We start from the raw sequence: 14,007 nt of genomic DNA on the forward strand, positions 1-14,007 counted from the left end.
CACTCTCAGGCTGGTGCACCCACCCACGGTTGTCCTCCCAGAGGCTGCTCTGGGTCAAGGTGAGCCTTGACAGGCCTAGTTTGACCAGGCTTCCTCTGTAGGACATGGCACTGTGGACCGCCTCGGTTTCCTCAGCTTCGGGGACCGCACCCTGCTCCCACAGGTTCTCCTCCCACCATCTCATACGGTCTCCCCTTCGCAGCCACTGCGTGGACCCCAGCCCCCTCCATGTTCTTACCCCGGCTGCCTCTTCCACGGCCTGCCTCATGGGACCCTGGTCTATGACAGAACTCACTTTCTCTGCCTTAGACTTCAGCAGCAACTTCCTAACATGGGTCCTGCCACCCATTTATGACCCTCCAGATCCTCGCTCAGCGGCCAGAGAGCTCATCGAGGACGCCCTCAGGATCTCTCCCCTTGGTTGCGTATCATCTGTAGAGTGGGAATCCAAGACCCAGAGCTGAGCATCCAGGCCCCTGTGGGTCGGTGGACTCTGAGTTAACTGGATGCCTCTACCTCTCACGGCATGGTGGGTGAGGTGGTTAGTTTATTGTGCCCACCTGGCCGATACACACAGGTGGGGTTAATTGAAGGGCGGAGGGATCAATGGCTCAGGGAGCCTCGCCTTTCGAGTTCTCCGGTCTCTTGCTTTCTGATGGTCGGACCAGGGTGCAGCTGCCTTAGCCAGTTCCCTGCTTGAGGCTCACTTCCTGCAAGACATCCCTGAGAAGAAGCCACACGGACTTACCCCAGTGCAGCCCTGGGTGCTGGAGCAGCCGTGTGGAGACCCCTGTCAGCGCTGAGATGCTTACATGCTCACTGACTCGGCTTTCCTCCTGCAGTTGGCATCATTGTGTGTGTTTTGTGAGATGGAGGAGGACTTTGTGGATTGGTGTTGGACATATGGGTTAATGTTGGACTTGTGGGCTTAGGCAGCACTGGGTTTGGGATGTTTTCTTGATGCGCACTTAACCTTTATATAAAACTCTCTCTTATACATGTGTTTCTGTGGATTTGTTTTTCTTAAGTACCCAGACTAATACAGTGGGGTTCAATGTACTGGGTGCCAGGAGAAGGTATTTGAATTTTCATTCCTAATGATAGACACTGTATCTTTTTAAAAGGGGGGTGCAAATTCAGCTTTGATATTTATCAGTAAATATTTATAATTTTTATAAATCTGTCTTCCTCTATCTGTCTACTTCTCTGTGTCACTTAAGGACCCCACTGGTGCTGGTAGTGGTCTTTTGGGTAGTGCAGTTAAGTGGTCAGCTAGCTAGAAGGTTAGACCCACCCATGGCACCTCAGAAGAAAGGCCTGGTGATAAGTTTCCAGGAGCCGGTCACCCTCTGGAAAACCACGGGGCTGCCCGGATCCACATGGGTTACCAGGAGGGGTTTCTCTCACAAAGGGCCCAGCCAACTCCAGTTTGATCTGATGGTAACCCAACTGCTGACATTGTCCAAGACTCAATTTCCAGAGGAGGTCACATTCACAGACGCCAGGGTGCCATTGTTAGCTACTGCTCCAATAACAGAAATATCCCCAGAGAGTGGTTCAAACGAGCAGCCATCTGTTTTCTCGTACTTGAATCAAAAGCAACACAACCCGACAGAAAGGGCTTCCGAGGCTGTGAATCTGGACGGGAGCAGACTGCCTTCTCTTTCTCCCATGGAGCAGCTTCTGGGTTTGAACTGCTGCCGGTCTGTTAGCAGCCTTGCCCTTGGGCTGATGTTCACGCCTGGTGGCTACTAGCGTCCAAATCAGAGTGCCAGCTCCAGGGCCTTGTCTCTTTGGCTTCTGTTTCCTGGTTGCTTGGAGATCACCAAGTGTCTCGGCATCTTCTTAACCCCTGCTCTTCGCTGCTCCCCAACTTAGGCGCTTTTATATCTCACACCCTACAGGAGTCCTGCCTCCTTAGCGTGACACAGATAGCCCGTTCCCGAATGAGATGCTAGTCAGAACCACACGCATAGAAGAGGGCAAGGGTGTCACAGGAGCCAATCCCTATAGCAGGTGTTGGGACGTTACTCTGCATTTGGGAGTCCTTTCCTCAGGGTTTACAAAGAGCTATGGTGGCATAGTGGCTGTGCACTGGGCTGATAACCCCAAGGTCAACAGTTTGAAACCACCAGCCACTCCATGGGAGAAAGATGAGGTTTTTCTCCTTCCATAACAAGTCCCAGTCTTAAAAACCCACAGGAGCAGTTCTAGCCTGTCCCATACGGTCGCTCTCAGTCGAAGGGGACTTAGTGGCTGTGAGTGAGTTTGCTCAGGGTCTAGAAAGGGCTACAGGATGTGAGTCTGGTTGGGAGGGAGGAGAGGCTTACCGAGGCTTCCAAGCCAACTCTGGCTGTTCTGAGGGCTAACAGTGGCCGAGGGGGTCCTGACCCCTGTCTCCGGCTAGAGCAGCCTACGATGATGTGTCTCAGCTCCACGCTCAGTCATCTAGGCACGGCTCCGTCCATCATCATTCTTTATGCTTCTCTGCGGGCTTTCTCTTTCTCCTTCCACCACCCTGCCTCTCAAGCTAAACCAGAGAAAAATGGGTTTTGTCTTTTTTTAACCAGAAGACAAAACGTCTTAAATTACCTTCTTTGCGGTCTGCAAATAGAAATCACCAAGTAAGACGGCCACCCTTTCATTGCCCTCTGCCTTTCTGTCTGTCTCCTGAGCTCCTGAGCTCGAGTGGATGCTAGATGGGGTTCTTTAGAGAAACAAGACCAGGATATGATGATTTTATATATATTTATATAGATAGGTAGCATAAGAAATTAATTAATCTATAGAGCAGTACAAATGGCTCAGTGCAACTCACTTCTGTGAGACAGCTAATACACTGGCAGCCGTTCAAGTCTTGAGAGCCGCTGGGTAGTCCTCTGTAGAGAGATTCAGGGTATCCCAGCACAGGCAGCAAACAGCAAGGCAGGTCACCAACACTCAGCCAGATGACAGGGTCCAACAGTCCCCAGCTCAAGCAACATATACACCAGCAGTGTGACGAAGCAAGTCTTGAAGGAATTTCAAACTGCAGTGACACAGTCCACGGGTTAGCTGTCCCACAGGTAGTGTCACTTGCAAATTGAGGCAGAGAACAAGCAAAGGCAGCCTCGCACTGGTCCGATGATCAAAGAGCAAGAGACAAGAAAGACGAGGCTCGACGAGCCATTTCTCTCTCTGCCCTTCCATTAATCCCACATGTGTTCATTGGCCAGGTTGGCACAATAACCTACCTATCCCAAGTGCGAGGCAGAGCCGGGTCTCAGCGGGGGAAGCACTGTGGACCTGACCCAGCACCAGCCTGGGAGGAGGAACACTAAACTGCTGTGCCACCAGGGCTCCTTGAAAATGAGACTACCTAACTTCCAGTGAGCACAGGCTGTGTGTCAGGAGCTGCTCAACACCTCCCATGGGATCTGTAGACCAGCTCTCTGACCTCAGGTACAATCGCTCTTCCCAATCAGGGCTTGAACCCAAGGGTCAGATTCCAGGTGGCCTGGACCTCTTCCTTCAAGTCACCAGGCCTGCCTGGGTCTGCTGTCTCCTCTGGAAGTCGGGGCGCAGGAGATGGGGCACCTAGCTGGTTACCAAGGCCCTTTCCAGGATAGGTGCTGGCGCAGCACATGGTCCGAATGATCACTCAGCTCTGTGTGCAGAGGTGCACGGGGCAGGTGACCGAGGCAAAACCAGCTTGCCGTGTGTGAATGTGTGTGAGCCGCGAAGTAAGAGACGAGACAGTGTGTGTCCTACAGTCCTGATCAAGACAGAGGGAGAGCACAAGAATCCACTGGCCCTACAAAATCTACAGGAAGATTTGTAGCTTGGGCCTGTTTTGAAAAGGGGGCAAAAAAACCAATCTTCAAAGCCAAAGTTTGAAAAATTCTTCCCAAATGTACCTCCATTGCCTGCATAGCACCTTATGCTTCCCTATCTTTGCCCCAGCTTGCACCCCACATCTTCAACCCCACCGGGCCCAGCCAGCTGTTAAGCCTTCGGAACCAGCTGGAGGGAGCCTTGCCAGCCAGCTCTGACTCTGGGGAAGGGAAGCAGTGGGGCGAGATGGTTCTCGGGGGTCCCCCGCACCCAGCATGTATGTCTTCTCTGCAGGCCCAGCAACCATGGCCCATTATAAGGGCGAGCAGGACGACTGGCTGATGGTCTATCTGAAGTATCTGCTCTTTGTCTTCAACTTCTTCTTCTGGGTAAGTGAATCCTGCACCCACGGCCCCTTCACCGAGCACTGAGTGACTCAAGCCACCTCTGTCGGGGGGGGGGGGGGGTGTGTGCGCGCGCGCGTGTGTGTGTGTGTGTGTGAGTGAGTCACCACTCAGAGGCTGATTTCTTCTAAATCAAAGACCACCCATGGGCAAGTTCCGCCTGCTTTAAAGCAAATATGTGCCTTTGCTTCTGAGGGGGCAGAAAAGACTTCGTCTCCAGGTTGGCGTGGCGGCCCTGCCGCGTGGCAATCTGAATGGCGCCGGCATCCAGTTCACAGTGCGCTTCATGTTCCAGCACCGCAGTACAAAGGCTTGGGCTCTTTCCTCCCCGCTAGCTCGTTGCACCAGAGCCTGGCGGGAAATGTTACTGCCTGATAAATTGCTTGTTTTCCACTGAAGTCCACTTGCCTTTCATGGCGAATGCATTCCAGACCCGGAGCAGGGGGGCTGAAGGCCTGGAGGGGGGTGTAGGGAGGGGCAGGGCTGCCAATGCCAGCCGGCTCAGGGGATGGTTTCTATAGCGACTCCTCTCAGGAGGGTGAGCTCTTCCAGGATGAGCGTAGAATCTGCCCTCTTGAAGCAGTTATCTGGGCAATTTGGGGCCGAATGCCATCAATGCCCCCCCCCCAAGGATAGCCAGACACGGCCATGTGTGTAGCTTGTATTTCAGCCATGCCTCGCTGCATTTGGAGAGGTGGCGGGGCATGGGAAGTGCTCAGACACTGGGTCAGCAAGACCCAAGCTCTGCCGACTCCCAAGGCCATGGACCTGGGCGAGTTACATCAGCCCTCTGACTTTGCCTTCGCGTCTGCAAAATGGGGAGACTTTAACTGCTGGAGGGGGTTCTGTGCCACTGGGTGGGTTCAAACCACTGACCTTTGGGCTGGCAGTTGCACCAGCAGCCTCCTTTTCAGGTCAGCAGTCACATGCGGGGGCCCTGGTGGCGTCGGGGTTCTGCGTTGGGCTGGGATCCGCAAGGTCAGCCATTGGAAACCACCAGCCATTCTACAGAGAAAGATGTGGCTTTCTGCTCCGTAAAGAGTGACAGTCAGGGAAACCCACAGGGTCAGTTTTCCTCGGCCCTGTAGGGTCACTGTGAGTTGGCATTGACGCGATGGCAGGGAGGAGTGAGAGTCAAATGTAGACTGTTGGCTCCCCCTTGGGCTTGGGGTTGGTCTGCAGGTGCCCTGAGCTGGTACCCGTTAATGTGCCTAGCACAGTCTCCGCATCAGCGCGATCCCTGGGACCATGACCAGTGCTCTTGTTCTCAAGTTGGATTCCCTATGCGTGACAAACCTGTCTGTTACAGAGCAGAGCTGTCCTGTGGGGGTTTCTTTTCTGGGTTCCTACAACAAAAGGGATGTATTAGGGAAGCCAGTAGGTTGCACGTCAGGATTGGCAAACAGGAAGGAGACAGCCATCGGTCTCTTCAGCCAGCAACCAGGTCTCTCTTTCTCTCTCCATTCCCACCAGGAAGCCAGCCCGCCTCTTGCCCTATCTGTCCTTGCACAGGCTGGGGCCAGATAAGAAGGTGCCCCATGGTCTCCGCGCTGCTCCGCTGAGTGTCTGTGTGTCTGATGGATCTGGTCTCAGCAGCCTTGGCCGGTGCAGACAGAGATCTTGGGTCCCAGGGGTCTCCCTCCTCTGCTGCTTTAGAGCTGGCTCACCCTGAGAGCCAGAGAAGTGGTTACAAACACGGAGCGATCCCTGCTCTTGGTGTGACAGCAGCGCCCCACGGAGTTGTCTCAGCTGTTGTCCCTGGAACCCTGAATTCTCTTTTTTTTTCTTTTCTTTTTTTTAAAATTTATTTATTTTTAACAATTTATTAGGGGCTCATACAACTCTTATCACAGTCCATACATATACATACATCAATTGTATAAAGCACATCTGTACATTCTTTGCCCTAATCATTTTTTTCTCCTCTTTTCTTTTTTTACATTTTATTAGGGACTCATACAACTCTTATCACAATCCATACATATACATACATCAATTGTATAAAGCACATCCATACATTCCCTGCCCCAATCATTCTCAAAGCATTTGCTCTCCACTTAAGCCCTTTGCATCAGGTTCTCTTTTTTTTTTCCCCTCCCTCCCCTCTCCCCACTCCCTCATGTGCCCTTGGTAATTTATACATCATTATTTTGTCATATCTTGCCTTATCCGGAGTCTCCCTTCCCCGCCCCCCCTTCTCTGCTGTCCCTCTCCCAGGGAGGAGGTCACACGTGGATCCTTGTAATCAGTTCCCCCTTTCCAACCCACTCACCCTCCACTCTCCCAGCATCGCCCCTCACACCCTTGGTCCTGAAGGTATCATCTACCCTGGGCCCTGAATTCTCTTAAGGGGGGTTCGAACCACCCGCCTCTAAGTTAGCAGCTGATCCTCACTCACTCACTCACTCAGTCACTCACTGCCATCAAGTCGATTCCAATTCACACTGGCCCTATAGGATAGAGGAAAACTGCCCCTGTGGGTTTCTGAGACTAACTCTTTACAGAGTAGAGCTCCTCATCTTCCCCCCTCAGAGTGGATGGTGGATTCAAACCCGTAACCCCCAGGCCACCAGGGCTCCTTCATCACTTGCAGTTCTCACTCACTGCCATTGAGTCCATTCTGACCCCAGCGACCCTGCAGGACGGAGCAGAACTGCCCCTATGGGTGTCTGTGTTGGTCCCAGTAGCCTAGAGAAACAAATCCATAGAAACTCATGTGTATAAGAGAGGATTTTTTATAAAGGGTAATCGTACATTAAGAAGGTATCCTAACCCAGTCCAATCCAAGCCCATAAGTCCAATATTAGCCCATATGTCTGATACCAGTCCATAAAGTCCTCTTCAGACTGATAAAACACATGCAATGATGCTGAATGCAGACTATCCCAGGCCAATGGGTGGGAAGTCTTGTGGATTCAGTGGCGATGTAAGCATCGCAGCGCTGGCAGGGGTCTCCATGGGGCTCCTCCAGCTCAGGGCACTAGCATACTTCCATGTGTCTTGTCAGTAGAGTGTGTCTTCCAGGGAGTGGGGGGGATAGAGAGAGAGAGAGAGAGAGAGAGAGAGAGAGAGAGAGAGAGAGAGAGAGGGCTCCTCCAGCTCAGGGCACTAGCATACTTCCATGTGTCTTGTCAGTAGAGTGTGTCTTCCAGGGAGTGGGGGAGAGAGAGAGAGAGAGAGAGAGAGAGAGAGAGAGAATCTCCTGCCTCCAGGAGGAAATACAGGAATTCCCAGAATTCTCAGGAGAAGGCCATGCCCACACAGAGGCCTCATTGGTTATATCTTGATTGACAGGCCAGACTCCACCCCTTCACTTGCAATCCTCTCAAATTGACACCAGCTTATCTAACTACCAGTGTCCGAGACTGTGTATCCGTACACGGGTAGACAGCCTCATCTTTCTCCTGAGAAGCGGATGGTGGTTTCAAACTGCTGACCTTGTGCTTAGCAGCCCGACACATGACCCACTAAGCAATAGCTCTGAATGTGAGATGTCAAGTGCTGGCTCCCTGAAAACACCACCAACGTGGCCAGCCCGGGAGGCAGAGCCAGTGCCCTACCTCCCACACGCAGCCTTGGCGCAGCCCAGAGAGGCAGGCGTCCGTGGTCTCAGGGTCTTCCACACCAGGAGACGGGAGAATCGTGACGGAGTCATTTAGGATTGTTAAGCCCAGGAGGGCAAGGGTCTCCGAGCATCGTGGAGCACAAACAGTCCATTGATGCGGGCAACACAGTGAACAGCCGGCAGTTTGTTTAAAATGGGGTTTTTTTTGGTGAAGTTCCCGAAAGGCACAATATCACAAAGTGTAGCTTTTATCTTCCTGGGCAAGAATGTCCTGGAATGGTCAAGGCGTGTTGGTGAAGACGGTGGGCTAGCCAGGGGTTGCAGTGGAAGGCCAGCTGGGGGCCGGCAGGGGAGGGGTGGGCAGAGGTTGTCCGCTCTCAGAGATGAATCTGACAATGTGTGTAGGGTTCTTGTCCAAAGAAGAGACATGTTCTTTTTTCTGATCGTAATAGTCATATATGCATTTTGATTCTAGACCACCCCCCAAATACTGCAAAGAGCTAAAAAGAAAAGACAAGTGGCCCCCATCTCCCCATCCCCAAATGACCATGATTGACGGTCTCTCCAGACTTTGCACTGATCGATCAGAGAGCTGGGGGGCTGCACTGGGGTGGGGGTGGCAGTACTGACAAGATTAGGTCATCGGTGGCATGAGGCTAAGTGGGAGAGAGGAGTCTGGGATACGTAACTCTTGTGACAAGAGGCAGACACGAGGGGTCCTCTGACGCAGAAGGAGTTGGGTGGCGAGTTCATGTTGCGGGCGGGGTGGGGGTGAGGGGGTATTTGAGAAGCCACATCCGGAAGGCAGTAAGCTCGTGGGTCTGGATCTCAGCAGAACCTCAGACTAGGGATTGTCCCCACCCAGGCCGTGGCTGTAACCACAGGTGGTGGCTCTAACCACAGAAATAGGTGAGGTACCGGGGAGCCGGAAGTTGGGAAGAGGTAACCCTATGTGGAGGACACCCCAGGGCTGAGTCTAAGGGGGACGACTGACTGCTCTGCTGTGCCTGCCACTCAGGGTGGTCCCGGGACATGGGACTCCTGGTGGTAAACGTGGAGAGGCCCAGAGACAGGCCAGGGCTCGCTGTCACCGTGAGGGGGTGGGAGGAAGAGGGGCCCACAGAGGAGCTGGAGAGCGAGTGGTCAGGGAGGAAGGAGGAAAACCAGGAGACACAATACGGGAGAAGCCGGGGATGAGGAAGGACGGAGTGGGTAAGGTCAGGGAAGCGGCCGCTGACTGTAGCTGCAAAGAGCAGTGCAGGGAGCACTTTGAGGAAGGTCACGGAGGCCGGCGCTGGACTCAGTGTCCACGCCAGCACCTGGAGACCTGGAGCCAGAGGAGCCGAGGCAGGGCTGGCAGGCCCGGGAGGCTGTGGGTCATCAGAGTTCTTTAGACTACACCCTCGCGTGGCCATGAGGTCTAAAACCCAAACCGTTTGTGGAAAGACTTTGAGCCCATTGGGTCCCCTAGGAGGGAGCAGGTGGCAGGCTCAGTGACTGCCCATGGGCACCCCCTTCAGCCGGTGCAGACTGCGAGTCAGAGCATCAGTGTCTGCTCTTCTTTGGGAGCAAAGAGGAGAGCGATTGGGGGTGTATCGGCAAGGGGGCAGCAAGAGCCTTACCAGAGCGGAACCTGGCCCCTGCCTCCAGTTAAAAATAGGCCTGCCCCCAGCCCAGGCTGGTCTCACCCCAGCGTCCCCAGGACCTGTTTAGCTGGGCGCCAGCCCTCTGGTGGGAGCCGGCCTGCTTTGGAAGCTCCTGAGGCTGCTCTGTCCCCAAGTGCTCATCACCACTGGACCCGTCTCCAGCCTTGCAGCTGTCTCCTGGGCCTGCGGTGACCTCGTCCGGAGGTCGGTAAGGGCTGGAGTGCCCGCTCATCTTCACCTGCAAACCAAGCCCAGACCAAGCTGACTCACGGCGACCCCATGCGGGGCAAGGCAGAACTGCTCCCCACGATGGGCCTTTCTTGGTCACAGTCTCCATGGAAAAGGGATGGCCAGGGCTTGCTTCAGCGACATGACTGTGTTGAGTTTGAATTGACCACCTTGAGGTGAGCAATCAGGGCATGTGGCGTTTTTACCATCCAGCAACCTAGTCGCCCGTGGAGGGACCTATCTTTCCATCTCTGACAGCCCACAAACTCCCTGGGAATTCACCAGCATTCCCCAGAGAGGGTGACCTTGTCCATAAGGATCCCCTACACCCCGCAAGTAAAGGTTCCCTTCCAGACATACACCCCAAGTCCACCTGCAGGTCCGAGGGATGCTGCTCGGATGAGCTTGTACTTGGGGCCCTGAAGTTCGAGGTTGAAGCTGAAACAGGGGCTTCGATGGGATGGATATTCAGATGCGCGGAGGATGGAGGGTAGAAGCTAGCCCCGAGATACATGCATGCACACAAACATGGTACCCGCTCCTCCTCCACCTGTGCCTCCCTCCCTGCCCCAACACTCAGCCCACCTGAGACCCCCACCCCTCACCATCACCCTACCTGACTCCTCCCCCACTGTGGTCCCCAGCCCCCTCTGTTTCAATGAACCCAGGGTTGATCACGGAGCCGGGGAGCCCCAAAACGCTGGAGCCCCTGGGCCTCCTTCCTGAACCCAGAGAGAGCCTGTGACCGGGCGTTCCCATGTGGCCTCCTTGCACATGCGCCTCGTCCGTCCCCCTCATTTTCATTCCACAGCTCCCATCGCCCCTGCAATGTTGTTCTCTAATTTATTATTTTAATTAGCTGCTTGGCTGTGCTCATAATCAAAACTTTCCCAACCTTCCAGGAGCTCTGCCAGGCGGTGGGAAGAACTCAGGGATCCGCGTTTTCCTTGACTGGAGGCAGCTCCTGCCTGGGCAGCCTTGGCCTGCCCCCAGGTGTTGGGCTGAGCCCCTGCCGCCTCCCCGCGGGGCACAGAGGGCGGCCTGCAAGGGAGTCCGGGTGCCTTGAAGGGAAGCAGAGGAGCTGGGGAACAGCCACAGAGTCAGGACCCACAGAGCCTTCTGCTGGCCTCAGGGCCAAGGTTGGAAAGCCCCCCACATTGCTCACCATCACTCCATTGAAGGTGACTTCTCCCCTTCTCCTGGGCTGTGCTTTGGAGAAAGAATGGGCGAGGGGGCAAGGGTTTGGTTTGCCTAGGACCCCTTCTTAAGACGACCCGAGGCACATCACAGGGCCATGCTGGCACATGAGACAGGACCAGGCGGGCCCTACGGGACTCAGGCTGGCTATGGTCCAGACATGAGGTAGCCACCTTCCGGGGCGATGCTGTCGTGTGTGGGTCAGCAGCCCAGTTGAGTTGGTAAAGCGAGCCCTATACTGGAAATGAGGCCTCTTGGCTGGTAGGTGACCTTGGGAACATCACTTCTCGCTGGGTCTCCTTTGCATCGGTGGCATGGGGTGTCATCATTGTGTGATTCCGAGTCACAGTGGCCCTGCACGACAGAAAAGAACTGGCTCCCCCACCACCATCACCTGCCCCGTGGGGTTTCTAGGCTGCCGTCTTTACAGGAGAGGAGGCTTGGTGGTACAGGGGTTAAGCATGCAACCACTAACGGCTGGGAACCACAGTAGAACCCCCCTGCCACTCTGTAGGAGAAGGACCTGGCCATCGATCCCATGGCAACCACAGCCCTGGAAGCCCCGCGGGGCGGTCTCCTCCATCCTACAAGGTCTCCATGAGCTGGGATCAACTTGAAGACAGTTTTTAAAATCCCTGCGGAAGTAGATCGTTAAGTCTTTCTTTTGTAGAGCTTCTGGGTGGATTCCAGCCACCAACCTTGGTGAGCAACCAGAGCTCCTTCCTGCCCTCGATGCCCATCACCCTTCTGACTCATAGCATCCCCAAAGGGTAACGTAGACCAGCCATCATCCCACCAGGGCTCCTTCTCCCCTCATTAGCACCTTCTGTTTGCACAGAGGGCCTGGGAGCTAGCAGGAGAGGGGAAGCGCAGGCTGAATTTGGTGGTGGAAGTGGAGGTGGAGGTGGAGGTGGAGGTGGAGGTGGTGGTACAGTGGAGGTAGAGGTAGTGATGGAGGTGGAGGTGATGGTGATGGAGGTGGAAGTGGAGGTGGTGGTGGAGGAGGAGGTGGAGGTGGTGGAGGTGGTGGTGGTGGAGGAAGTGGTGGTGGAGGTGGTGGTAGAGGTGGTGATGGAGGTGGAGGTGGTAGAGGTGGTGGTGGAGGTGGAGGTGGTAGAGGTGGTGGTGGAGGTGGTGGTGGTGGTGGTGGTGGTGGAGGTGGAGGTGGTAGCGGTGGTGGTGGAGAGATCTTGGAGGGCCGTCATTACAGCTACAAGGAGGAGGCACTCAGTCCTGTGCAAGAAATCTGTACCAGTCCTGGGTGGGGCCCATTCAGAGTCAGCGGTTCACCATACCTTCACACCATATGTGCATACAGGATGCACACAGAACGGGTTGGATTGGATGCCTGCTTCCTCCCTCCCAGCCCTCTTCTCCCCCATTTCCCTTTCCTTCGTCCTGCCTCCCCTCCCTCCCTCCCCCCTCCTTGAGACGGAGTTAGTGGGCATGTACAGAGTGGAGCACTATACCAGGGACCCTAACATAAATCAGGTTTTGCGAAGTGCTGCAAGTGGCAACAAGGTAGCAGATAAAATACAATACCCTGTGCCGAATGTAACTATAGAAACATGGGCGGGATGCCCAGACCATACAGAGGACAATGATTTGCTCAGAATAGGGGCTGAGGAAGGTCCCCTTCAGGCGCCCAGCTGGGGATTGGCAAGGAACCCAACTGGTGCCCTCCCCCAGTCCCCGTGATTTTGCTCCTGTTCAGAGGGCAGATGGAATTGGGGGAGAGAAGAGTGGAAGGCGGGTTCTGGTTTATTTCATCAAGGGCTCTTTAAAAAGCAGCCAGGGAGCTGAGAAGAAAATGCCTGGAAGTGGGAAATGGGGCCTTAGCATGACAAGGCAAGCCTGGGAGACCCAACTCAAACCACAGAACCCAGGCCGCAGGGCCACGGGGGCAGAGTCTGGGAGACACGGGGGAGGGGTCTGGGAGACACGGGGGCAGGGTCTGGGAGACATGGGGGCGGGGTCTGGGAGACACGGGGGAGGGGTCTGGGAGACACAGGGGCGGGGTCTGGGAGAGGTGCCTCTGCTCCGCCTCAGGGAGCTGGGACTCCTGAATAAGGCAAATTGCAAGAGGGAGGGTAATGCTCAGCTGCTAGCCAACAGGCTGGTGGTGACAGGCCACCAGAGGCACCTCGGGGGGGAAAAAAAGCCTGGCGATCTACTTCTCAACAACACAGCCTCCACAAACCCTCTAGGAGCCCCGGGTAGTGTCGTGGCTACATGTTCCGCTGTGATCTGCAAGGTCAGTAGTTCTGTACCACCAGCCACTCTGCAGGGGAAAGATGGGGCTTTCTACTCCGGTAAAGAGTTACAGTCTCAGAAACCCAAAGGGGCAGTTCCACCTTGGCCGATCATGTCACTGTGAGTCAGCATTGACTCTGTGGCAGTGAGTTTGTGTTTTGTGTGGGGCAAACCCCCTGGAGCCCAGTTCTGCTCTGACACGCGTGGGGTCGTGAACAGAGTCAACGCGGCGCAAGCAAGCTGGTCTCCCTTGCACACTTACTGTGTCCTCCTAGAACGCTTGGAGGTGTGGACATGGCCCCACCCTGCACAGATCGCTCGGCAGGGCTCATGCCCCCAGACTTCAGAGTTCAGTGTGGAGCTCTTCATTAAAAGTGGTCCTCCAGCCAGTCCAATGCGACGGAGCCTGTTCAGACCTGGTCACCACCTGTGCCCCAAACCCCAGGCTATGTTTGCTCCCCCAAGCAGCCCACGGTGCCCACCGAGCTCCTTGGTAATGAATGCCCTGTGAGATGACTTCCCCAGCTCTGTCTATTTCTGTGCCTGCAGGAGGCCTGGGGGCGGGTATGGTGTGGGTCCTCCGTACCACTGCCTGAGAGCCGGACACTGAAGGCCATAGACAGGCAATCTGTGGCAGAGGGAGAGGAGAGGGAGGTTAATGTGGCCTTGTCGGTGCCAGGGAGGCAGCTCCCACTTGGGGCAGCCCCTGTGAGAGGGAGAGGACCCTGGAGGGAGTTCTAGGTCATAACCTGTACCAGGGCAGGTCCCCCAGCCTTTCTCCCATGGAGAACCTGGGTGGGTTTGAACCACCCATCTTGCAGGTCACGGCTGAGTGCTTCACCATGGTGCCACCTGGCTCTGCAATGCAGCGTTAGCCGGGCCTTCACAGTCCCCAACAGCC

At 55.1% G+C, this 14,007-nt stretch overlaps 1 protein-coding gene across 1 annotated transcript in view; it reads left to right on the forward strand.

The window, feature by feature from the left end:
- TSPAN11 (tetraspanin 11) overlaps positions 1-14,007 on the forward strand; it is a 95,368-nt gene that overhangs the window by 35,388 nt on the left and 45,973 nt on the right. Inside the window, exon 2 of the mRNA XM_075552201.1 lies at positions 4,108-4,202. Coding sequence (XP_075408316.1) covers positions 4,119-4,202 — 84 coding nt within the window. The 5' untranslated portion in view covers positions 4,108-4,118. The remainder of the gene's footprint in view (positions 1-4,107; positions 4,203-14,007) is intronic.

Source organism: Tenrec ecaudatus, chromosome 6 (assembly GCF_050624435.1).
Source record: "Tenrec ecaudatus isolate mTenEca1 chromosome 6, mTenEca1.hap1, whole genome shotgun sequence".
Classification (NCBI taxonomy): domain Eukaryota; kingdom Metazoa; phylum Chordata; class Mammalia; order Afrosoricida; family Tenrecidae; genus Tenrec; species Tenrec ecaudatus.